The sequence below is a fragment of the Alnus glutinosa genome, chromosome 8, assembly GCF_958979055.1.
Source record: "Alnus glutinosa chromosome 8, dhAlnGlut1.1, whole genome shotgun sequence".
In the NCBI taxonomy this organism is placed as follows: Eukaryota; Viridiplantae; Streptophyta; class Magnoliopsida; order Fagales; family Betulaceae; genus Alnus; species Alnus glutinosa.
In genome coordinates this window covers 11,992,573-12,020,447 of record NC_084893.1, presented here as the reverse complement: position 1 = coordinate 12,020,447, position 27,875 = coordinate 11,992,573, and the positions used below count along the sequence as shown (strand labels likewise).

The 27,875-nt window shown below is 40.2% G+C and overlaps 1 protein-coding gene across 2 annotated transcripts in view; it reads right to left on the bottom strand.

The window, feature by feature from the left end:
• Positions 1-697: 697 nt before the first annotated feature.
• Positions 698-27,875, bottom strand: part of LOC133874841 (uncharacterized) — a 39,933-nt gene continuing 12,755 nt past the window's right edge. For both annotated transcript variants that reach the window (XM_062312723.1, XM_062312724.1), the window contains exons 7-17: positions 20,591-20,721; positions 20,347-20,479; positions 9,954-10,317; positions 9,346-9,866; positions 9,046-9,228; positions 8,790-8,948; positions 8,264-8,338; positions 5,922-6,105; positions 2,613-2,764; positions 1,628-1,843; positions 698-1,422 (exon numbers count right to left, since the gene is read on the bottom strand). In XM_062312723.1, the coding sequence (XP_062168707.1) occupies positions 775-1,422; positions 1,628-1,843; positions 2,613-2,764; positions 5,922-6,105; positions 8,264-8,338; positions 8,790-8,948; positions 9,046-9,228; positions 9,346-9,866; positions 9,954-10,317; positions 20,347-20,479; positions 20,591-20,721 (2,766 nt within the window). In that variant the 3' untranslated portion in view covers positions 698-774. The remainder of the gene's footprint in view (positions 1,423-1,627; positions 1,844-2,612; positions 2,765-5,921; positions 6,106-8,263; positions 8,339-8,789; positions 8,949-9,045; positions 9,229-9,345; positions 9,867-9,953; positions 10,318-20,346; positions 20,480-20,590; positions 20,722-27,875) is intronic.

Genomic DNA, 27,875 nt, shown 5'->3' with positions numbered 1-27,875 from the left:
TATATATATGATATGATTATTTGAGTATTTCAATGAGTCATCTTTTTCAAAAATATCCCTAACATGGTGATCATAATAACAACTGTTAGGTTTACCAAAAATAATTATTTTATATAATTCATAGCTGATAAGATAAGCACTATAGAGTTGTTTAATAATACATCAGCCTAAAAATAAGAACTTCCTTGTGTATCTACTATGTATAAGGGGTCTAGGTTCTTTCTCATGAGTCATGTATATGCATTCTTATATTAGTTAGAGAATAAATTTGAGCTCTCCTCCATTGACGGCCATCTAAGAAAAGGAGCAAGGAGAGATACAAAATTGCAAAACCTTGTCCAAGTGTTTGGCTATTTGCTTATTCCTTGGACTTGAGAAAATTACTACAGGTGTCATCAAACGATTTAACTCTCATCATACTCTGTGCTGTGATATTACCTCCTAGGCATTTTTGCCCCGTTGGGAAAATCCAATTCCAAACATTAGCCGCTCTCAATGTCAAACCCCACATTTACTAAACTTCCAATCTCAAAGTCTGTTCATGGACCCTGGACCCAAGAGCTAAGGATTTGAAGTGGAATTCCAGTTCAGCAACGGCAGTTTTGGGATGCAAGAAATTATAAAATTTTACCCCTTTCTACTTTCGTCCACTGATTACTTACTTCCATATTACAATTTTTCATTTTCAAGACTAAAATGAATAAATAAATAAATAATAAAAATAAGATGCAAAACTAGGTTGAGATGCAAAAACTATACACAGTAATGAGTCCCCTAGCTGTACATTTGGTCAGTAAAAACTTGGGATTGCAGTTTCTTAAAAACAGTTTCCACAGACGAAAGGTCAATGTCAAAACCATAAGTCTGCCCTCCATACTGCACATAAAGGAATCCTTGATGAGATGAGGGTGGAGGCAGAATTTGAGAAATCTCTGGTAAATCTGGGATGGGTGGAGAAGGCAGATCTTTCTTATTCATGGAGTAGTAAACATCAGCTAAGAGAACCCATATAAGGTCAGGATCAATAGATGCAAGTCCAACAAGGGCACTCACAGATGCATCCCGAAGCCCCAGAACGCCGCTACAAGCTATCCCCACTACAATACCGCTGACCTTCTTCAGAACTACTTCCATTGCAGAAGCACTTCTTTTGTTTTTTGACAATTCACTAATCATGTTGAGCACTGCAACTTGGACTTTCAAATTGGTGCCTTCAGCCGCTGAGTCCTCTGGCGAAATACAAGTGCTTCTGTAGGGCAGGTGTAATGGAGTTCTTTCTTTAAGATTGGGCTTTCTCTGAAACGGGGATGTGGTTAGAAGTTTCCAGATGTGGGGCCCATCAGTATGGAAGCGGCGTGAAAAGAAATCTCCACCACAGATTTGTACTACATTGCTTACCACACCTAAACATCTCCTCACAGCCTGGAACATAAAGAGTCATAATCTTAGAAGAACGGTAGCATAAAATGGAACCATTCTCATGATTAATTCAGTAAATTCCATGGTTACTATAATGAATGCAGAATTATTAATACATATCCAAGTCCTTGGCGAAATCCTACTCAGTAAAATACCATTATTATGTTAGTTTAAAGTGATAAGCGAGAAAAAGTGAATGACCACGCACCACCGGGTTTCTATTTCGAATACAGACAACCAAGAAGGGCCATATTTTATTCATTGCCGGAAGCAACCTGTTCTCATCAGTCCCTTCATCAGCAGCATCCAACGTATCATGAATCCGATACAATGAGCACCGCTGTATCACCTCTTCAACTGCTTCTTTAGTTTCCTTCTCATGCTTATAGGCTTCTTCCACCTTTGCCAGTGCAGCAATGCCATCCTTCAGAAAAGGAAAGTGTTCATCATAAATAAGCAAAGCCAGGAGTCCTCATCTATCATAAGATTCAATATAAGAACAAAATTCTATGTGCATTTTTCCAACACACCATGGAACTTATTTAATTTCACTGTGCTTTACTTAATATATGAAGATATAAATCCAGATCCAATGATTGATTGAGAGAAATGAAAACCATCACCAAAACTATGGCATGGAATCATTTTTGGGTTCCAATGGAACACTGCAGAGCTCTATTATTTTACTTTGATTGAATTTTGTTTTATTCCATTAAAAAACATGCATGATTCCCATTTTTAATCACTATGATCTTCCACTTCACATTTATAACTCTTTCTATGAGCTTTCTCTTGAAATCTGTGAGATCCAAACATCTGTAAGTGTTGGATTATAACAGCACTAAGTTGATCAAACTAAGATTAGATGTCTTTCCTGAGTGAGTTTCGTAATTATCCTGAAAAGGGCAAGGCAAGCATTTGATCTTACATCTAGCATAACCAAAAATTTCAAATATGTAAAGATTTCAAATTTCCTTCTGCTTATAGTACCGCAAAAATGAATAGTGTCTGATAAAGTTGTGACAATTAATAATTTTAGTAAATTCAGATAGCTCAAAACTAACATTCGATAAGAGTGCTAAGAGTAAATAACAATTATTTAATATGATAACATGTTACATTTTAATACTTCAATAACATAACATACATCACCAAACACATGGAAACAAGTTTAAACAAAATAAAGTATTCACCTCAACTATATCAAGCGCAATCAAGCATGCTGCTTGCTTCATAGAAGCTAGTAGAGGGATTGCAGCTGTTATACATGAACCTGCAATAGATCCAACTGTTCTTCTATATCTTTTGGAGTCGTTCAACTTGAATGAAATGCTCTCACATTGCTCTATATTCACGAAAACACTAAAATATGAGCCAGTAGCCTTCATTTTTCAGCTACCAAGATTTTAGAAGCCAGTGTGAAGGGGTTGATTATGTAACGTGTGTGTGTATATGTTATATATATATAAAGTAATCGCAGATTTATTAAAAAGTGCAAAAGATGCAACCCTAGTACACAAGAAATATATAAGAGATACTCCTAACTGGAAGAAGAAAAAAAATAAAGAAAAACATGAAAACTATAAATATTTGAAGTCAAAGGCAGCTCTGCAGTGGTAAAGTGTCATACAGAAAAAAAAAACTTTTAATTCCAATACCATCAACTAGGGCGCTATTGGCCACTAACCACTCGCTTGCCGGCCACTCAGGCTCCGCGTTTCATGTTTGTTATCTTAACCGTCTCCTCCGCTCCACTAAGAGCCTGCCCCCCCTCAAATCAGACAAATAAAGAGAGGGTAAGTCCCAAATTCACCAAATGACGAGTCCCATCATACAGATGACAGGAAAGGGCTAAGGCAGCAATGTCTATGTAGAATAGGATGAGCTTTAATGAAAAAAAAAAAAAAATTGCTACATTCTTCAGAATTCTGATCATTTCTTTTCCTCCAAAGACACCACAGAACCATCCTCCACATTGCAACATTCTGAAGCCTACCAAATTGCCCTTTCCAGCAAGTGAAAAGGTCAACCACTCGACTAGGCATAACTCACATAACTCAAGCCAACCCTACAAGACTAAAAATAGAATTACATGGAGCACTAGAAATCTCACGGTGGAGTAAAAAATGGTCTATTAATTCCCCACTTTTATGCATACAACATCAATCAACACACAATAACATCACTCTCAAGGGAGCCTTATTCCGCCAAATACTCTTTCTAAAGGAAAAGATTGCTATCATGGGGAACAAGGACACTGTAGTATGATCTAACATCAAACAATCCTTTCTGGGATGGTAACTCAATAAAGCTTGTCTTCACCACCCCATCACCACCCCATCTCAATCTGAAGGAGTACAACAAATTGAAAACATGTATATATATATATATATATATATATATATATATATATATATATATATATATATATATATTATAGAGAGAGAGAGAGAGAGAGATTGTTTAGGCATCCATCTACCCAACCATGTAGCAAAATACTGAGAAAAAACCAACATTGCAAACCCAATGGCTCAAATGAGCTAAAAAGCACCAAGGAACATGTATATAACCAAACCCTTGCCAAGCAGTGGCCAAACTGGTGGCCAATGGTCAACTATTGTCTAGAAACCATTTTCAGGCCACAAATAAGCTGTAACAGGACTTAGAGAAAAACCCTAAATAAGTCCACTATCTTATTCACATGGAGATAGAAGGCTCACTTCTGTTGGCTCTATAGATTTCATAACACGTAAGCCCCAATAATATAGCAGACTTGGCCATTAATCTCATTATGTAATAACCCGAGTTCTCTCTTTGTGAAAACTTGTCCACTTAACCATGCAGGACAAATGTCTCTGACATGGAAGTCCCATTAAGCTCTATAAAAGGAGTTAATCAAAAGGGGCTCGAAGGAAAACCATGGTTGGCTTGAAGTTGAGGGACTACATTAGTCATTATTTAAAAATAAATAAATAAATAAATAAATAAAAAAAGAGAGTAACCTTTCACTCTCCCAGATAAAAGAAGAAATTTCACAATGAGAAAAGTGGAAAAATGGAAGATCTACATGAGAAAAAGAAAAAAAATAAATAAATTATCAACAGGGTAGATGATGACACAAAATATAGAAGATGCTGTGTTTATCGAATTAATGACCATTAACAATTTGAGCCTTTCTTGTTCTTTCCTAATGCTGTAAATTGGAAAGACACCATAAGTGTCCCTGAAGTGTTTTGAGAAATACACTTTTTTTTTTTAATGAATATGTTTTGAGAAATACTCCTCTCTCTTTTTCTTTTTCTTTTTTTCTTTTTTTTTCTTTTATTGATTGTTGTTGCTTCCCTGTTGATTAATATGTTTTTCTTCCTGAGAAAGAGATGCAATTAGTGATAGCCCTAAGTTAACAAGGAGTAGTGACTCCTGAAATAAGTGATACGCAATACTCAAAGTAGTTGAGATAGCAGAAGTCTGTCGACATCTGCCAACAAATGGGTAAACCTAAAATACTAGTTCATCTCTGCATGGCCATCCCTGACTGGCTAGTAACTTCTATTCTGATGGACTACTAGATGTCTATCTTAAGGAATTGGAGGAAGATGCAATGATTTTTTCCAGGAAATCCCTAACAAAATACACACTAATTCCCTCATTTTCTACAAATCAATAATAACCGCTTCCTACATTCCATAAAATTGTGCACTGCAAATAGGAGGTAATAGAAGCACAGAATCCCATAGAAAGATATCACAATCCCTGGTGGAAAAACAATACAGTGGAGGTGGAAACAATACAGATTCTCTCCTTCGGCAGGCAGTGGTGCATTCGGATGCCCCTGCCTGGGTAAGGATTATTGGTGGGGGTCCTCATCTTGGGAAGTTTGGAGGTTCTCATGGGGTCTCGGCTCCTCTTTTTCAGTGGGTTGTGTTTCCTCCGTGGCCAAGGCCGTTCTCCCCTATGTATGGGTGTACCCAGTTTGTGTCGTCTGAAGTTTTTGAGGTGGGAGAATCTTCAAAGGGGGCTGGTCAGGAGGAAAGAGATGTGGTTTACCCCAGGGTTGTGCAGCATGCCAGTTCGTGTTTTCGCACGATGGGGGTTTCTTTCTTGGGAACTGATGAGAAGGGTTTTTTGGACTTCTTGACTTGGACTGAGAATCAGCGCAATGACTCTGATTCCCCTCCTAAGAAGGACAAGAAGTTAAATAGAAAAAAGAGAGGTCAAGAATTTAAAATGCTCGATTAATTTCGATGCTAGGGATGTGGGTTCCAGTCGGGTTAGAGGCAAGAAGTTGGGGTTTTAATGTAACTTTTCCTCTGTTTTTGGGTTTTTCTGGTGCTCTTCTTTTGCTTTTTTGTTTTTCTTTTGTTTTGGTGTCCTTTTTGTATACTTCATGTATGCTTAGGGATGCCTTTACGTTTTTTTAATGCAATTTGTTTACCTATCAAAAAAAAAAATAGCTAAGAAGTACTGCTGTGACCAAACATAAAAAGGAGAAAAGAAACCACCTAATTCCGTGTGAGACATATCAATATTGTCATCAAAAGATGATTTTGAGCATTGTTTGGATTCTCTTCCTGTATTCTTCTCCACATTGAAGATTATAGACTTCACATGTATAAAATAAGACTCAGCCTGAGAGGGCAACATGCACGCCTCATGCTTTGATGCCTTGGCAATTTCTGCTACAGCCTAAAAGAAATTAAATATTGCTTACGATATAGGCATTCCAGCCAAAGAAGATAAAACAGATGGAGTATTAAATTTAAAGGCAAACACAACAAATTAATCTAAAATGCCTATGAAGATAGCTACTGGAGATTAGCATTTAAACGAAAAATAAATAACTCCAATGACATTTCTATCATGAGATGATCTACACTTGACTTACTAAAACGTGTGACAAGTCCATTTTTTACAAGGATGCAAATGAAACACAAAGTTTTGCCTATGGCTATGCATTTGAATGGAATTTATTTAGTTTCCTTAGTACAAGAAATGAGAAATAACATTAGATTATAAGAATATTCATTTTCTAGACGACAACAAAAATCTGACTTTATTTTCTAGAAGCTTCATTCTTTCCAAAAATTCATACATAAAACTCAAAAGCCTTTACGATATTCCTTCTAGAACTTAATCTAGAAAAGTTAAAAACTTATGTGATGATAACAAAAATGGTGATACTCATAATAATATAAGAACAATGATGATGAAGAACTGAGGCTATGTTATTTACTCTCTGACCTATTTTATATCTAATCAATTTTAATTATCTGAACATGAAGTGAACTGGTCCATGTATAAAAAGCCTACATGAAAGTTCTCTTCTTTGTTTATTCTCTTTGAAATATCTTCTCTAATTATCTTACAAAATCTATTTTTGACCTATCTTATTTTACCTTGACGCTTATATTTCTTTTTGATCAATTGCACTTTCCACCCTAACATATAGGGCATTAGCAGCAGCAACCCTAAACTTTAAATGAAGGCAATCAACCTCCTAAACTATTAGATTAGTAGCAATGTCCCCCCTGGACAACAGTTAAAATTTTCTCAATATAAGTCAACCTTAAATTCCAAATGCTTTCATGTGCAATTTACTTCAATTTTTAATGGGGAAATTAGCAAATGGGTTAATCAAATGATTAAATACAACACAAATTGAAGAAATGTTAACAGTAGCAACACATTGCAATTGACATTTCAGGGACACCTCAACTGAGTTCATAGTCTTGTGTGTGAAAATGCAACTTATCTTTTCAATTCCTAAATTTATATTAAAGAAGTGCATCCAAACATGCATCAAGTGTCATGGCTTAATCTTTACCCCATATAATTCAATAGACGTGTAAAGCATATTTAATCAAATCAAACTAATAATAATGGTGGTGGTGAAGATGACAACAGTATGGCTAAATATACATACGACACTTAGAAACTGAATTCCCCAAATACAGGTTGGAAATTGGTTGTTTGTTTTTAGAGTCCCAAATTGGTTGATTGGAAACAAATCTTCCCATATTACTCACTGCCACAAGTTGCACACATAGAAACGACTCACTCTCCGCGCGCACTAATCTAATCTTTATTGTTCTCAAATATCTATTGAGCTATGATTTGCCCTGGGTCAAAACATGGCATTTCAGGTTACTGGAAATTTAAGCACCATCATTGTTGGACTTGGTCATTTGGTTTCTAAGAACTGGCCCGAAAACAGATGAAATATAATTACAGCTTCCATTCCAACTCAAACCTGTTACAAGCTTCACGTTTTAAATTATTGTCCTTTGTTTAGTGGCAACCATAGCTTAAGTGGTCTATTGAGTTATATTTGTGCACATATGATACATGTATAGATAAACACATAACAGAATAGGCATTATAAAACCCTGGTGCTTTGGTTAACAGCGACAAAAAAGTAGCAGCATTGAAAAGCATAAACTGTTTCACTATCTGGAGTCAACAAATCAAGACTTAACTGAGCCTTTCTTAAACATTTGGCCATGTCATGTTATCTTGATGACAACATAAGACAATCAAATTTCTATTTATTTTTCTCCAGTTCTCTCAGCAGCTAAATAGAAGATAAGGTAGTTAAGGATCGCAGCTCTCACCCACTTATTCCTGCTCTAGCTCTCAATAAGTCTGCCAGTTAACGAATGAGTGAATGACAAATTTAGACCACACAAAGGGATGATAATGTTCAAGTTCAAAGGCAGTACAAAGGAGACAAGAAACTCTAGAACTCTTTAATATAGACTTCAAATAGCAACCAAAAAGAGCCAAGAACACAAAGCAGGCAAGTACTGATGCAAACAGAGAAAATATGCGTTATAAGAAATTTGACCTTTAAAAAGGGAACCGTCAAATCAGGGTGTTGACTCCTGCTAAGAATCTCAAGTTCCAATGAAACGGAGCGTATCTGTTCAATTTTACAACATCAGACCAAATGCATTATTTCCCAAAAGTTGCAAGTGACATTAGAGCCAGTTCTTTACTAAATATAACAACACTAGGAACAAAACATAAGAAATGAAAACACATATCTGGGGAGAAAATAAATTACAGAGACAAACCCAGTATATGCACTAGCTAAAAGCAGAACTTGCTATTTCAATGCAAATCAAAAGCCTAGGAGAATAACAATTTCTTGAAATCAAATCATAAGAGCTAATAGAGAAGACCTCCAAATTATATTTAGAAGACAAGACATTATTAAACCTCTGAGAACATGCTAACTGAAAAAAAAAAAAACAAAACAAAAAAACAAATCCAGGACTAGTAAGGGCACATGCCATCTTCATGATGAATCAGAAAGATGAGCAAGTTAATTGCCCTAAATATCTATCAAATTCAAGGATAACTAGTCATACCGGTTCCTCCAATAGAGGCAATATTTTGCGAGCTACTCCAATATAAGAAAGCATAGCAGCAAGCACATTTGGCACATGAGGATTAAGATCCAAATGGCGTAATTGCCGACATACTGAATCAATCACATAATCTGCATTTCCCAAAACTAAGTGACCAACCTACAACAAATTTATTTGATAACAGTCATGCATTAGAGAATTCTTAAAAATCCAAAAAAAAAAAAGAAAAGAAGTAGAGACATTTTCACACTCTTACCGTCTCATAGCCAGATGTAGCAGAAAGGACATGTAAGATAACATCAGCAGCACTCCTAACCTCGAAATTTGAAGAAACAAGATTCTCAAGCAACAAATACAGAGATGAATGAAGAAATCCATTAAAAGCAAAATCTCTTCCAAGGCATATATTAAATATGCCAATTCCGTCAATTATAACCTGTTTGAGGAAAACAAAGCTACAATCAGTACCATGTATATCCACAAAGCAGAACCTGCTAAATTGGCGCAAGATTCATTAAACTATATATGTCAGGAGGAGGGAAATGTAAATTTCCTGGTGTAGCATAGCAGTGTCACGGAAGAAGTGTAAACTTATATCTTCAGCTTCATCATCAGGATGTATAAGAGAAGATTTATGTTCTACTGGAAGATCCCACACTTCAGGAGATAGGTACTCATGTAAGATTCTACCAACACAATCAATCAATTGACTCCTTACACCTTTATCCTGAGAAGACCTCCAGACAGTCTCATTAGGCAAAGAACATTCAACTTTGTAATGTTGACCATTAGCAAGTCCTGCATCCAACTCCTGAGCCTCTTCCCTTTTTGCCCCTGACTTCTGAAACATCCTTGTGAAGATGTCAACTGCTTGATCTGATAGACCAAATATCATCTCATTTAGTATACAGACAGCAGTGCTTGCCTGGCGCAGTACTTGTCCTGAACCAGTCCTATTATACCAAGACTGCCAGCTCTCATTATTGTACTCCTTCACACGAATCTCAGAAATCAATTTACGCAGGTAAACCAGCGGAATATCAGCAATAATCGACAAATGCCCTTCACTCCTTAAGTCTAGCAACAAGCAGAATGAAGTGTAATTTAAAAGCAGAAAATACATAATACTAAACAAAGAACTTGAATTCTGAGAGTTGAAATAACCTGCTATTGAAGATAAACCTACAAGCCTAAGAATTCCTGAAAGAGCCTGGTATAGCTTCGGACTGCCAACATAAACAAACCAAGGGGGCATCCGTGGAAGCTCAAAATTTTTCTGTAAGTTTTCCAGCGGGTAATCTACAGCTTTCTCCCGATTAACCATGAGCATTGAATTTTCAGATGGAGCCTCACTCACCAGAGTCAGGTAATTACTGGTAAAGTCAGTTCCAGCTTTCAACTCAGAAACAGAAGGAAGGTATCCAACTGAGGATTGCCTAGTTGAAAGAAGCTTGTCAAGAGAACCAGCAAACAAGGAATTCTGGCTCAGACAGACAGCAAAAACATCCAAAAATCTAGCAGCTGCAACCTAGATTTCCAGACAAAAATTAATTTATTGCACAAATAAAAAAGACTCTTGCAAAGGACCCAAAAAAAAAACATATAGCACCTAAAAGGAATCCCAATGTATTTAAGTATTGAGATTACAACTATATAGTAAAATGCATAATATGAACAGAGGGGTGGGAGTAGATGACTAGAGTCTAAAAATATCAATTTTAGCTGATAGCATATTATTGTTCACAAAAATAGATTTTTTTTATTCCTTTTGTTTTTTTGGTAAGTTATACAGGGGCCGGTGGGTCTTCAACCAATGACTTCACCTCCACCTTCCTCTTACAAGGGGAAAAGGTACCATTTGAGCTAGAACTCATTGACCAAATGGGAAAAATTATTGAAAGAAAAAAAAATAATAGGGAAAAGGACAGTGGACAGTGATTTTGACTTTAGTCTAAAGTCAAACACTGCTAATTATGATATCTCAATATACTTTCTCCATCCCTTAATAATATCTCTCTTGCCTAATTTATCCTAAAATGAGTGTTATATTTTTTTTTGATAAGTAAGAATTCAATAAAAAGCGCAGAGGAGCACAACCCTAGTACACAGGAAGTATACAAAAATGCCCCTAAACAGAGGAAATGAAAGAACACGAAAGTAAAATGTCAGCGTACAACAAACTACCCGGGCTATGCGCCGACACCCAAAGATATAACAAATTAAGCACATTTCTACAAATAGCCCCAACTGAAGACTCCACATCCTCAAAAAGCCTAGAATTTCTCTAACGCCACAAGCCCCACAAAACACATAAAGGAACTTACTTCCATATACGAAAAACAGGACCACGAGCCAGCAAAGTGCCCCAACCCCTCAATAAATCCACAACACTACTAGGCATAACCCACTCCACCCCAAACAAGCTATAAAAAAAACTCCAAACAACCCAAGCCACATCACAATGAAGAAGAAGGTGATCAACGAACTCCCCATGCTTTTTACACATAACACACCACTCAACCACCACAATACCACGCCTACGTAAATTGTCATGAGTTAAGATCTTTCCTAAAGCCGCTGTCCAAACAAAGAACGCCACCCGCTTCGGAGCTTTAACACGCCATATACCCTTCCAAGGAAAAGAGACCGCCTCGTGACAAACTAAAGCTTTGTAGAAAGTCTTCACTTCAAAATTCCTCCTCTTGGAAGGATTCCACACCACCCTATCAACCTCCCCATGTCGAACCCGAGTAGAGTATAACTGATCGAAGAAGGACATCACCATCTCCACCTCCCAATCCTGAGCATAGCGCGTAAAGAGAACATTCCAATGAACCACGCCTCCAACCACAGACAAATTATCCACCACCCAAGCATCAGGAGAACGCGCAACAGAGTACAAAGCTGGAAAACAGAGCTTGAGAGGCTTGTCCCCACACCAAAGATCATGCCAAAAGCGAATATGAGCCCCATCTCCCACCTCAAAACGCAAAAACTTGGCAACACTATCCCACCCCCTTCGAATAAACTTCCAAACACTGACACCATAAGGCCCCGTAACCGGTAAAGAACACCAACCTCCCCTCACACTCCCGTACTTCACCTCAATCACCGATCTCCACAAAGTATCACGCTCTTGAGAGAACCTCCAAATCCACTTCCCCAATAAGGCTTGATTAAAATTAATAACATTATGAACACCCAGACCATCAACCTTAATTGGAGTACAGACTCGATGCCAATTGACTAAATGAAATTTAGTCTCATCACCCAAACCACTCCACAGAAACTCCCTTTGAAGCCGCTCCAGTTTCTTTGCTACACTCACAGGAATAGGGAACAGAGATAAATAATAAGTAGGAATGCTAGAAAGAGTACTGTGAATCAAAGTTACCCTACCACCCTTGGACAAATATAGTTTCTTCCAACTAGCCAACCTTCATTCCACCTTCTCAATAACCCCATTCCAAATAGAAATAGATTTGAACGACGCCCCCAACGGCATACCCAAATAAGTCATCGGCAGAGACCCAATTCTACACCCCAGAATATGAGCCAAAGACTCTACATCTTCCACCTCGCCAATAGGGACCAATTCGGATTTGCTTAAATTGATCCTCAACCCTGACACCGCTTCGAAACATAAGAAGGTACACCTCAAATTTCGGACATGCTCGGCTTGAGCTCCACAAAAAATTAAGGTATCATCCGCAAACAGTAAATGATTCACCACTAAAGCTTCATTACCCATGAAGCCCACTGAGAAGCCTGAAAGCAAGCCTTGGAGCAAAGACGCATTCAACATCCTGCTAAGCGCTTCCATAACCACCACAAACAACATAAGAGAAAGAGGATCACCTTGCCTAATCCCCCACGAGTTCTGAAAGAAACCAGAAGGGACGCCATTTACCAAAATGGAAAATTTTACCGTATAAACGCAAAATTTAATCCATTTCCTCCACCTCTCCCCAAACCCACATCTCTGAAGCATGTAAAGGAGGAATCCCAATTCACGTGATCATAAGCTTTCTCCAAATCCAGTTTGCACAATAATCCGGCCTCCCCTGACCGCCTTTGGCTATCCAGACATTCATTGGCTATAAGAACCGAATCCAAAATCTGCCTACCACCAACAAAAGTATTCTGAGAGTTTGAAATAATTTTTCCCAACACTAATTTGAGCCTATTAGCAAGGACCTTAGAAATAATTTTATAGACCCCTCCCACCAAACCGATAGGCCTAAAGTCCTTAACCTCCAAAGCATCAGCCTTCTTAGGAATAAGGGAAACAAAAGTTGCATTCAAACTCCTCTCAAACTGGCAACTATTATGAAATTCTAAAAATACCGCCATAATATCTTTTTTGAGAACCCCCCAACATTTCTGAAAGAAAGCCATAGAAAAACCATCTGGACCCGGTGCCTTATCCCCGTTCATCTCCCGCACCACCTCCCACACCTCCTGCTCCTCAAAACCTCATTTTAACCAAAGACACTCATCCGCATCAATGGAGGAGAAAGAAATACCATCCACCCTTGGCCGCCACGAACTCTGCTCGGTATACAAGGAGTCATAATAATTTACAATATGATCCTTAATTACCACCGGATCAGAAGACAAAGCCCCATTGATCCTCAAAACTCCCACATGATTGTACCTCCGATACGAATTGGCCACCCTATGAAAGAATTTAGTGTTATTATCCCCTTCCTTCAACCACAGAGCCCGAAATTTTTGCCTCCAATTAACCTCCTCAAACAGGAGAGTTTTTTCCAGCTCCCTGATCATGTTTGACTTCTGAACCCGCTCCTCCACTAACCCCCGAGCTTCTTCAAAACACTCTAGATCTTTAATACCTTCTAATAATTCCTTCTTCTTCTTCCCTACATCACCGAAAACCTCCATATTCCAAATCTTCAAGTCCACTTTTAAAGCTTTCAACTTGCTAGCCAGCACAAAACTCGGCAGGCCTTGAAAATCATAAGACTCCCACCAACGTTGCACTTGTTCTACAAAGCCAACAGATTTGAGCCACGTGTTTTCAAATTTGAAGTATTTTTTCCCCTCTCTACGCGATCCACAATCCAACATCAAAGGAAAATGGTCTGATAAAAGTCTAGGCAAACGACTTTGTGACACATCAGGGTAATATTCTTCTCACTCCGGAGATAACAAAAACCTATCAATTTTAGATCATACCTGATTATTGGACCATGTGAACTGCCCTCCTTGGAGAGGAATATCCACCAAACTCTGCCCATGTATGAACTCCGAGAAATCTTCCATAGCAGAAGAAAAACCACCAACTCCCGATCGCTCACTCGGAAACCGCACCACATTGAAATCACCCCCAAAGCACCACGGTCTATCCCACCAACTCATCAAGCCAGCCATCTCATTCCACAATACCCTCCTTTCCCCATCATCATTAGGCCCATACACACCCCCAAAAGCCCATAAGAAATTATCTTCAGCGTTACGCAATGAAACAGCTAAAGTATACCGTCCCATGCATTCATCCACCTTCTCCACAACCCTCCTATCCCACATAATCAAAATCCCACCACTAGCCCCCATATAACACCAATCCACATGATGGCAACCCCATAAACTTCGAACCACCTCACTAGTAATGACTTCCATTTTTGTTTCCATCAAACACACCAAATCAACCTTCCATTCTCTAATGAGCCCTTTAATACGCAATCTTTTATCAAGCTCATTTATCCCCCTTACATTCCAAGAAAGAATTTTAAGCTTCATTAACACCAGACACACCCTTGCCCTTTCCTCTCCTTCTTTAAGATTGCTCTCCCTTCTTTTCATAGTTAATGGAACAACTTAATCTCCCTCTGGCCTTTTACTCCTGATACAGAGGTAACCAAAGCCAAAGAATCAACCAAAGATTGGTCCCGCTTGGCTTCAATTTGTTCAAACAAAGCCAACAATTTATCTTCAAATTGGTCACAAGACACTCCTACTAGTTTGTAGTAACCCTTCACCCTCTCCATCACCCATCTAGGAGACACATTCGAAGCAGAATCCTTGTCCAACTCCACTGCCAACGGCAAAACCGATAATGGGCCCAAACCCTCCACCTCATCCCCTACACCACCCTCCATATTTACAGACCTGAAATCAGAATGCAAACTGAAAAAGGACAACTCCTTTGAGCCCTCCTGCTCTCTTGGAATGCCCACAGAAGAAACACCATCCCCCTCAGAGATCAAAACAGAAACCAGCCCATTCTTAGACCTCAAACCGAGAGGGCCAGAAACCAAAGAAGGAGAGGGAGAAAGATCCGAAATAACCAAGGTGTCCGATGGGTCCGAAACAGCCCGACCACCAGCGCATCTTCTGCCTTTAGTGGAGAGTCGACCACAGCAAGATCGGCCTCCGGACCCTTCAGACCAAGAACAGCCCCAGAAAAAGGTTCCGGTTGATAGACATCGTGGACAGCATTAGAAGAAAACGACCCACCGGAACCCTCTGGAGTCACCGGAGAAGAACCCATCCTCACCGACGGACCCGCTCCATCCTCCCTAGCCGCTGCGACAGAAACAGGCCGAGGGCCCTGCACGGGACTGGAAAACTGATTCTCCGAAACAGAGAGACCGGCAGTTAACATGGGACACGACCCACCTGGAGGCTCAGAGACTGTCGGAGGAATCTCAGACCCGTCACAGTCCAACGTCGACGACGGACCCACCTCAGGACGCCCTACTGATTCCACTAACGGGTCAAAAGAACTGGGTTTCGGGGCTTTCAGAGCCCAACGCAGTCTTCTCTTCCTATTCTTAATTTTTTTCTTCCGCCCAATACACTTGGACTTAGACCCAGGCCCAAACGAGAAAAGCCCTTCACAAATCCTGCTAAGAGCTTGATCCACATCAGCCTTCAGCTTCTCCAGCTGGCTTTTCCACAACAAAAGGGAGGGAAACGTGTGCTCTTCTCCTGTCAGCTGATAAACCACAGAATCACCACAGAAGCTACCACCCTTGCCTCGAGCAGCAGACTTCATAGGCAACAAACTGCCACCCATCCCATCCTTCACGTTCTCTGCGCCACAACGGTCACAAAAATCCTTCTCCAATGGCTTCTCTGTTCGGGACAGCTCCTTCTCCTCAACCGAGTGATCACGGCGCTTCTCACCTACCGGAGCCACTGGATGAGGCAGTTTCTTTTCCACCCCCGGACAATTGGCACCTCTACGCAGAATTTCCACGAAGGAAGAAACTCCATTTTTGCTGGGAGAACCAACCGGGATAAAGGGGACAGCAACTTCATTGACATCCACACCTGCTCCACGAATCCTCTCTGGAACTGAAGCCAAATGAACCGTGCCATGCCCATCCGAAACATTGAGAAAATCTTTGACCTTACCCAGCTCAAGAACAAATTTGCTCCAACCCCGCCCCTCATATCCTTCAGGGATGCAAATAAACCCTCTCCGACCCCCCACAGCATAAACAGCCACTTCTAGGAATCTACCAGCTACATTACCAGCTCGTCTAACAATGAGAACCTTTGACCCCTCCCTAAAAGACCTAACAAAATCCTTATCCCCCGGAAACCACAACAAACTCTCCATCATCAAAACTAGCCACCCAATACTTTGAGCACCAAGCAAAACCAGTCCTGAAAAGTTCCTCCTCTCTTCCACTCTCACCACCGAGGCTCCTTCTACCACCGTAAACACAAACGACTTCGCCTCCACCCAGCACCACCTCTCCATCTTAACTATGTAAACCAGAATAGGATCTTAAATGAAAAATATAGAAGTCGATGCATCCAAAATAGGCTTAAATATAAAATCTCTGAGAAAGTGGCTCAAGTTCGAGAGTGTTAAATAAAACTGTCAAAACATCAAACTTGGTGCTTTCCTGTCTTGCCCCTTCCTTTGAAAATAAATTATGTCCTTTCTTGCTTGTTGACCATCAAAGTAGAAGGATTATGTGGAAAAACAATGTTAATATACGAGCTGTCAATGCATTTAATACTCTTTAAAAGTTGGGCGCTTATTTGCAACCAAGGAAGCATTCAATTTTCGAAGTGTCGAAGTTTATCGGCAAATAGAAGAAAATAGAAACCAGTATATGGAACTGGTGAGCAAGACCATTGAGCTTTTCGAATCAGAAATACATACAAATGCAAACTCCAAAAACAAAGGCCCAATGGTGAATAAGGAAGTTAGCTAATAACATAAATTGTGTTCTGCTCCCAAACCCACCGATAGTCATGCTACATATCTTAATAACCCCCCAAACTTTATTATATTCATGCTTTACCCCATGTTACCTAGAGTATTTGTCAAATCACCCCTGTAGATTTAGTATGGTGTCGGAGACAAAAGTCAGGACGGCTTACAATCTAGTATAGAATGCAGTGTTGTTGTGGCCAATGCAGACTGTATGGTGTGAGAGAAATAGGTGGACTTTTGAAGGGGTTGAGATTCCTATTGATAGACTCAAGCTTTTGTTTCCAAGATTGCTCTTTCATGGGATGTCTATTGATGGCAATAGTCCATGAAGTTTGTCAGACGTTTTGCACTTTTGATTAGATATCACCTAAAACTTTGGATTATCAGTCGTTTGGATTCTTTACACTTTGATCAGGAAATACTCTAGTACACAGCCCGTTTACTAGTTATCTGTCTCTTTTTATTTTTCATTGAATATAATTGATTTATCAAAAACACCTTGTAAAATTACCCGTGCTAGAAAAGCAAAAGCATGAAATGACCTTGTGTAAGACATATTATACAAAAAATCATAATCGGTTCACGGACAGTGAAATGAAAATGACTCCCCATGCTTAAGTTTATTAGTAACAACAAATAAACAATATTAATTTGTGAAGCTTAGACATCTTCAAGAATTTTCACCAGAGCTTCTTCTTGAAAACTAATCTGCATAAGATTAAAGTATATCATATTTGAAAAAAATACTCAAATTCAAACTCGAACCTTGAAAATTTAATGTTTCAAATTGGTCCTGTAATTTTTTAAAACGCTTTATTTTGGTCTATTGGAAGGATGAAAATCAGAAGTGGTATTTTTTATGAAGTGGCAAAATTTAAAAACTAACGTCCAATCAGAAAAATAACTTCTTTTTTTTTTTTGATAAGAATCAGAAAAATAACTCTCAGAACATGTGCTTTTTTCTTTTTCTTTTTTTTCCTTTTCTTTTTTTTTTTTTTTTTTTTTTTTTTTGCTTTTTTCTGTTTTTTATTCACAAAATGTGATTTATTTTCCTGACTAGGCTTTTTCAGTTTTAAAATTTAGTCCCATCAGCCAATTCCATTGCTCTAGTAGATGGTATAAACATAAAAAAGACTTGTTTGGAGAACACAGATATCAACTTGACACGAAATTTTCTACAGACAAATTTGAAATTTGTGTTATTTTTCAGGGATGAAACATATATAATCTATTAATATTGCTCCCCAAATATACATTTTATACATGTTGAAATTCTTCATGTTGGTCCTCCAAATATGGATTAAACATAGTTAAAATTAGAGTCAGGCTGAACCTAGAAAATGCCTTATCACATAGATAGTGGACACAAACGCAAGTGTGATATTTTGACACGGGCATAGAGAGTCAAACATGGCAAGTCCCAAAACCATAGTCACAAAGACATAGTTATATTGGAGTCTTAATGAATTGATAATGCCAAACATATGTATATATGTATCTTAGGGTTGTATGCATAAGAACCAAAGAAAATAAACTAATTATGAACACAATAATTATCAATAACATTCTTGATGAAAATGTACAGCATCCACAACTTTGCACCTTTTTATGGCGATAAATGCAAAATCGGTCCATGTGGTTTGGGATTTTGACAAATAGCTCCATGGGTTTCAAAAAGTAATTAAACACTCCCTGGGGTAAGCATAAAAAACAAATAGGTCTCTGCTGTTAGAAAAGTTACCATAATCCGTTAATGTACCCCATCAGAACCAATCGCAGTGCGGCACGTGTCACTTACAATAAAAAAAAAAAAACTAAAAAACTATATATATATATATAAACTTCAAACCACCTCCAAGGAGCCATGGGGTGGTTCAGTCACCCCCTCAACATTTTTCTTTTTTCTTTTTTCTTTTTCTTTTTCTTTTTTTTCTTCTTTTTTTCTTTTTTTTTTTGTCATTTGGGGATAGTCAAACCATCCTCTATGGCCATGGGGGTGGTTGGCCAAAAGGAGGTGGCCTGACCACCCTGTGTGTGTGTGTGTGTGTGTTTTTTTTTTTTATTATTATTTTTTATATTGCAAGTAACACTTGTCACACTATGATTGTTGCTTATGCAGCACATTCACGGATCCTGTCAACTTTTATTTTTTTGATAAGTAAGAAGATTTTATTAAAAAAGCGTAAAGCGCCCTAAGTACACAGGAAGTATACAGAGGAACAGCTCAGCTAGCCCACAAAAACAAAGGAAAACCCAAATACAAAGAGAGGCCCCAAAAACCCAAAGGTAAGCCCCCAACATACACCCAAGAAACAAAAGAAGCAACCCACACACCCAACAATCACCCAACAAACAAAAGAAGCTCCCCAAATACAAAAACAACCCCTACCAAGCACCCAAACCTACCCCGAAAGCCCCCAAACTAAAACTCCCTACATCATGAGAGCTTTTCCTTTCCCACGCTTGGAGGAAGTGTTAGCATCGCCATAATTGATAGAGCTCTTCAAATTCAGAAGCTCCCTCTTGCCTTTTGTCTTTTGGCGAGCAATCATTTTGTCCCGATGGATATCTTCTTCCAAGGCATCCAAAATAGCCAAAGACTCCTCATCTTGAACACCATCCATCTCCCAGTCCAATGGTAGCCCCTCCCAAAAATCATCGTCCTTCTCCCAAACAGCAAGCTCCCCATTTAGATCAAACCCAACAGGCCAATTCCGAGAAGGAGAAAATCCATTGCCCTCTACGGGTGGAGGACAGCTTGGAGGGGAGGGAAGACTTCCCACTCCAACATCCTTGACCACCCGAGACGGAGGGTTGAGAAACCCCTTCCGAAGGAAGCTTTTCTTCTCTGAACCCGCAGATTTCTTCACTGGAGGCTCTGTAACTGAACCCTTCCATACAGACGTCTTCGAAGCTTCCAAAGAGTCAGCTAGCAACACCTCGTTCCATTTCACAGAATGGCCTACCCTGAGATCTCTAGCCTTTCTGTAGTATCTCTGGAAAGGCTTGGAAGGTTGCAAAACAGGAAAAGGACTTAGTTTTTTTTGTTTTTTTTTTTTTTGGCTTACCCCAAGGAGTGTTTAATTACTTTTTAAAACCCAGTAAGCAATTTGTCAAAACCTCAACAGGGACCACTTTTGCATTTATTCCTTTTTTATGAGTAAAAACATGAAAATGATTTTCTGACATGTGGACACAGGTTTTGCATTCTCAAGTTTTGGAATTTTTCACAAATCATAAGTTGAATATCATATTTATCAAAAAAAAATTATTTACACAAATCTATAATTCATGACTATTACTAAAATAATCTCAAGATAAAAGCATGTGAAAATCACATTGAAAGTAACCACATACAGGAGAACGAAGGAGGTGATCCACCACAAGCTGAGGACCAGAGAAATATATTACTACGAGTAACTGCTGAGCATGTGAAATTGCAAGTGATTCCTCTCTCCCAAGCACCATTTTTGGGAGCTTTTCAATGAGCCTGGTTTTGCAAAAAAATATATTTATTTATTTTTAGCTTTAGTACGATTCCTTTCAAATGGTAAGTTCAATTAAAGCCCTACACTTGAGCAGTTTCAGATATAGCACAAACCTTCTAAAGATCTCAACAACATCACGTTCTAAATAATTTTTCCCACTTAATGAGAATAAATAATTGAGGAACTGTTGTGCAGCCATAGACACCTCATCAGAATCATCACCAACCAAAACACACAAGCACTCCTGCATGAGTTGCAACAACTCAATATATTAAACTCAATTTGGCAGTTAACAGGATAATAATGCAATAGCTTTTCATCAACAAAATTTTGATTAATATACTAAAATACGAAGCAGCTACAAATAACTAAGCTTCTAGTTTCAGATGGGGACAATACAAATATAGACACCAACAGAACAGCATCAATCTGAAACAGTTTAGAGACCACTGTAAAATAAGCTAAGTTACATGATTATTAAAAATATGCATGAGGCACCCGTTACAGAAATGATCTAGCAAATGAAAATGGAAGTTGTAATCAACAAGCCTATTGTGGTACACCTGTTCAAGCAACTTGTTTAATAGACGAAGAGTGAAGAGCAGTCTAAAACCATTAGGAGCTGCAAAGACAATTTTCTTACTATATTCCTTGATAATATGTACATTTTGAGAAAATTAAGTCAGTTTTTTTTCATAGGTAAACACAACTCATATGCTCCCATATGACATTGAACTCAAAACCTCACCAACCAGTCCACTCTTAGCTATTGGGAAAAGGAGATGTCATTCGAGCCAAAACCATTTTCCTTTTTATAAGTAATGTCAATTCATTAATAAAGCGCAAACGGGTGCAACCCTGATACACATGAAGTATACAAGAGTGCCCATAATAGGAACGAATAGAAAATAAATTTAAAAAGTCTGCATAAGTAAAAACATTCACGCTATGATGAGATGATATCCAAATATATAACGTGTTAAGCAAACACTTCCTTAACTCCACCATCGATGTCTATGCATCTTCAAAGTGTCACGCATTCCGCTCCCTCCAAATACACCACGTTAAACACAACGAAACTTGCGCCAAACTTCCTTAGTTGGACCATACCCAAACAACGCACCCCAACTAGTCAACAACTCCAGCACCATTCGTGGCATAACTCACTCAATCCCAAATAAATTAAGAATGTAACTCCATAGATCACGAGCAACTTCACAATGCAATAACAAATGTTCAATTGACTCCCCACTCTTTTTACACATATAGCACCACTCAATCACCACGACATTCCTCTTTCACAGATTGTCTTGCATCAAAATTTTACCTAAAACTGCTGTCCATACAAAGAAAGCCACCCTTGCCGGAGCCTTAACACGCCAAATACTCTTCCACGGAAATGAAGGGTCATCTTTCCTATTTAACACTTCATAATAAGACTTCACTTCAAATAAACCCCTTTTGGAGAGGTTCAAAAATAACTTGTCATCCTCTCCATGTCGAACCAAAATAGAATAAAGCCGAGCAAAGAAAGAAAGTATCATCTCCATCTCCCAATCAAGGACTGGACGCGTAAAAATAACAGTTCACTGAATAACTCCATTTTGAACAACCAAGTTATCTGCCACCATTGCATCTTTACTCCTACAATGCTAAACAAAATTGTAAAACATTGCTTCAAAGATCTATCCTCACACCACCAATCATGCCAGAAACTTACATGTGACCCATCCCCAATCTTAAAACGAACAAAGTTGCTAACCTTATCCCAACCCCTCCTAATATGTTTCCACACACCCCCTCCAAAAGTACCCAACACCTCTTTTGAACACCAACCACCCTTTAGACTCTCAAATTTGATGTCAATCACCAATCGCCATAATGCCTCTCTCTCCCTACCATACCTCCACAACCATTTCCCCAAAAGAGCTCGATCAAATTGGATGAAATTGTGAATTCTCAACCCACTTGCTTGCAATGGAGTACAGATCCTATTCCAATTCACTAAGTGAAATTTTGCCTCATCTCCAATGCCACCCCATAGAAAATCCTTACGAAGTTTATCAAGTCTATTAGCCACTCACACTAGAATAGGGAACAACGACAAATAATACGTGGGCCTTACCTCCATTCAAATCCCTGACCACATCCCACACCTTCTTCTCCTCAAACTCTCTTTCTAACCAAATACTTTCATCCGCATCAATGGATAGGGAAGATAGATCATCCACCCTTGGCCTCCAAGAACATTGCTCAGAATACAGTTTGTTGCAATACTGGACTATATGCTCCTGGATCTCCACCGGATTCTTGGACGTTGCACCATTTATATTCAAAGAGTCCACATGATTGAATTTACAATGCGAGTTGGCCACCCTATGAAAATAATAAATAAATAAATAAAATTGTGTTCTTATCCCCCTCTTTTAGCCACAAAGCTCGTGATTTCTGTCTCCAATTCATTTCCTCAAAAAGAAGAGTTTTCTCCAGCTCTCTTGACATATCTATCTTTCGAACCCTTTCGCCCTCCTCTAAACAACGACACTCTTCAACTAAGTCCAGCTCTCGAATACCCTACAATAATTCCTTCTTTTTCTTCCTTACATCAGCAAACACTTACTCATTCCATTTCTTCAAATTCGTCTTCAAAGCCTTAAACTTATTAGCCAAAACGTAACTTGGTAATCCAGAAAACTCATATGACATCCACCAAGATTTAACCTGATCAACAAAACCATCCGATTTTAACCACATGTTTTCAAATTTAAAATACATGCTCCCTCCTCTTGGCGCCCCACAGTCCAACAGCAAAGGAAAGTGATCAAATAGAAGTCTTGGCAATCTCCTCTGTGTCACTTCAGGAAATCGTTCTTCCCACTCCGGAGAAATTAAGAATCTATCAATTCTAGATCATGTTTATTCTTCCTGATTATTTGACTAAGTAAACTGGCCACCTTCAAGTGGTACAGTCACCAAATTCTGCATGAATATGAAGTTTGAAAACTCTTCCATTGCTGCAGAAAAGCCGGCAACACCTGACCTCTCACTCGGAAATCGCACCACATTAAAATCACCCCCAATACACCATGGCAACTCCCACCAACTCATCAACCCATCTAACTCATCCCACAGTTCCCTCCTATCCCTATCATCATTCAGGCCATAACCCACCCCCCCAATGCCCATACAGCATTATCACCAGTATTGCGCAGAGAACAACCGACTGTATATCTTCCCACACACTCCTCTACTTTCTCCACCACCCGTCTATCCCACATTAACAAAATTCCACCCGACGCTCCACCGGCTCCCATATAACACCAATCTACATAATGACAGCCCCATAAACTCCGCACCACCTCCCTTGAGATAACTGCCATCTTTGTCTCCACCGAGCATACGACATCCGCCTTCTAGTCCCTTAGTAGCCCTCTAATCTCCAGCCTTTTCTTAATCTCATTAAGCCCTCTGAAGTTCCACATTAAGGCCTCGTTTGGTTCACAGAATAGACCCCTTAAATTGAATGACTATTCATTCCTATGTTTGGTAGGGGTCTATTCCTGGGAATAGTTATTCCCGTTGGAATAACTATTCTCTTACGAAGAGGAATACCTATTCCTCTTAAAAATGAGAGGAATGGTTATTCCAATGGAAATCGACTACATTTTTCAGAAAAACCACTCTTATTGTCTTTTAATTTCTTTTTTTCCAAAAAAAAATAAAATAAAAAAATAAACCAACCACATATGGCGCCGAGGGTGGTGCCACCACCCCCGGAGACCACTCCGGGGGTGGATGCGGCCGCCCACTAGTTTTCAAATTTTTTAGTAATTTTGATTGGATTCCAATTAAAATATAGGAGTTGTTACCAAACTAAAAATTAGGAATAACCATTCAATTCCACTCTCTTTTATTCCTAGTAATAACTATTCTATTTTTCAATGGAATAGTCATTCCACAAACCAAACGAGGCCTAAGATTTTAAGCTTCATAAAAAACGAGATGAGCACCTTCCCCTGTGTCGGACTCTAACAGATTGTACCCCCTTCTTCTCATAATTAATGGACCTAGCCAGCCTATCTTAGATTCTACCATTGATAGGTCTCGGGCAGCTTCAATCTCCTCAAACAATGCCAACAATTTATCCTCATAACCTTCACAAGACAACCCTACAACTTGATAAAAACTCTAAACTCTTTCCACCACCCACCTATGTGACACCCTAGGATGATGCATGTCTCCTCCATCCACTGCCATTGGTGTGAGTACCAACGGTTCACACCTCTCCAATTCTCCCTTTATATCCTCTTCTTCATACTGTAACAAGAGGTCCAGGTAGGTAGTCCTGCATATCCAAAGAAAACTGACGCATAGCTCCCTCCTCCTCTCCCACCGCACCCTTAGATGTAGACCCAATCTCCATTCTACCCCTTTCGCTCTCCCGGAAGAAACTCTCCACTAGCTTCCCCACTGAAAAGGCTTCTATTGCGTATCCTCCCACCTTGACCTCTTCTATCAAACAAGTCACCATCTCAAGCTTGCCTTCTTGCCTCTGATCAACAAACTCTAATCCAGACCCAGAATTATCCATCACAACAGTCAACGGCGAACAACTGAAGATCAGTGGAGCTAGCGGTAGTCCTCCACCAACTTCTGACAGTACTTGTGCAGGACCCTCTACAACAACAGAAACCAATCTCAACCATACCGAATGCCTCGTCGCCTTCATCTGAACCAAACCTAGACTAGCGAAAACAATCTGACTCTGACCCTTGTGTTCCAACCATCACCTCCTCCGGCTGTCTTTTGACTAACAACGAGACCTTCGTTTCTTCTCCTCCATCAAGCAACGCACCCTCAGGTATAGGAACACTTGCCTCATCCCCCTATAGAGTGAACCGCAACCTTCTTCCAGTCCCGACTCGGTCCCCTTTCAGACGTGTCCATCCCTTGCTTCACTCTCCAAAACACCATAGATTGTGGTTGCGATGATGATAGACCAGGCCAAATAATCCTGCCTTTTGACAATGGGCCACCTCTTCCTGTCCCAATTTGGACTGTGAGCCAAAAGCTTCCACACACGGGCCTCTACCTTTAACCCCACAAGGCCCACTTTTTTTAGTCCCCTCTTTCGGTTCCAATTAACAATCATTCCGGCCCAGTCTGAGACACTCCATACACTTGTCCACATCCTTCCTGAGCATTTTTTTTTATATAAGTAAGTAGAGAATTTTATAAAAAGCGTAAAGGCGCCCCTAAGCATACAGGAAGTATACAAAAGGACACCAAAAAAGGAAAGAGAGGGGAAGGGGAAAAACACCCGAAAAACTCAAACAGAAGGAAATCCAGAAAACCCCTACAAAACCAGCCCACAAAACCCCGAGACTAATACATCACATTAGGCCGCTTAGCCTTGCCCCTACTAGAACCTAAACCTCTAGCATCATAATTAATCGAGCACTCTAAGTTCTTCACTTCACGACTCCCTTTAAACTTAGAAAAGGAAACTGAAGCCTCAAGACGATGCTCCGCATCAATACGAGTCATGAAATCTAAAAAGCCCTTCACATTCCCCTCGTGGGAGACCCCTAAAGTATTAACACAGAAGCTGAGATCAATCACTGCCCCAGAAGGATCACCAATCGCCTCAAAACCACTTCCCCGTGAAGAATTGCCCACCTCTGAGGAAGACAATAAAGGCGGGCACCCAAGCACAGACTGGACCGAAGAGAGTGGAACCACTCCCACTTCTGACGGAGGAAGAGCCGCGCCGCTTGGGAGAAGGAAGCCACGCCGAAGGATAGGCTGATAGCCCTCATCTTGAGCAGCCATAGACTTTGCAGGAGCTTCTTAGCCTTCTTAAAGTAATCCACTCTTGTAAGACCAGACTTCCTGGTCTTATTAGAAAAAGACCTACAGCCCACCCTTCTTGTCCTAGCCCTAAAATGCATTCTGCCCAACCCAAGACAACACTTAGTCCTGCCCATGCTCCGCTTCGGCCCATCAGAAGAAACCCAGCCCAAATGAGACCTGTGCACACAAGCCCAAAGAAGCCACTTTTCAAAAATATCAAGAAGCTTCCTGAATATCCCCAACTCCTGCACTGCAACGTCACCTGCAGCCTCAGCAGCATCGACTGCATCCCGCTTCTTGGAACACGTAAGAAGGTCCTTACCTAGAGGACTGGGAGAGGAACACTCCAGAGTGTAGCAGTCGACCGCAAGGCCTTTACCCAGAGGACCGTAGGAGGAACTTTCCAAATCGTAACAATCCACCGCCTGCCGGAAGGGCTCCCGCTCCCGATCCAAAGAAAAGATCTTCTCCGCCTCGCACCAGACCACCGCCGACTTCTGAACCAAAGGCTCGCCAACAACCGGCGAGCCCACCACCTCTGCGAACGACAAAACACCCGTGGCCTTGCCCACACTCTTCCCTACCGGGGCGCCACTAGAAGAAGACGACACCACCGAGGTACCAAAGAAAGCCAACACTTTGCTCAACTCCCCAGAAACTCGCCCCTAACCCCGCCCGTCACGGCCTTCAGGAAATACAATCATCCCTCTCCGACCCCCCACAGCATACACCGCCACCTCCAAGAACCGGCCGGAGCTATTCCCACCTCTCCGAACGATGGTCACCTTCGAGCTCTCTCTGAAAGATTTAACAAAATTTTCGAAGCCCGGATTTTGCAACACCTCTTCCACCATCGACAGTAACCAAGCAACGCATCCCAAGCCCATCCTAATCCACCCTGAGAATCCTTTCCTCTTCTCCGCCACCCTCAACTCAAAAGACCCTTCCGCCACTGAGAAGATGAAGGATTTAGCCTCCACAAAGAACCGGTTCTCCATGCCCTACCTCACACGACAACCCCCGAGGGGGTTCACAACAGCCCACCGCCACGCCTCACATGGCGGAAGTCCAGAGAAACGCAAGCTTCCTAGAAAAAGATCTCTTATGGATGCAGAACCTCTCTTTAAGTCCAAGCTGTGAGGTTGCGTTGCCAAAACTTGCAAGAGACTTTTACCCACAAAACACCTGACGCTCAAGAGACAATCCCCACACAGCAACCGGAAGTCTGATAGGCGAAACAGGGCAGACCCCTAGCGTAACGCGCTCTCACGCGCCGCTCCAAGGGCAGAGAGAGAGAATAATGGAGTTCTTGGGAGATAAGGAAACTCCAAGCTATTCCGAATAATTCTTCCTAAGCATTAAAAACAAGGAATGTAACACTTGCACATTTAAAGCTGCTTCATCAGCAATCTTCAATGTCTCAGGCCATGAACGAGAAGCATGATTTCCGGGCGCATGTCTCTCCTTTCCAAACTCGTTCGAAACGCTCCCAGGCTGGATGGCAATCCTCCCCACACTACCCTTGCGCAGAGTTTCACTTTCCTT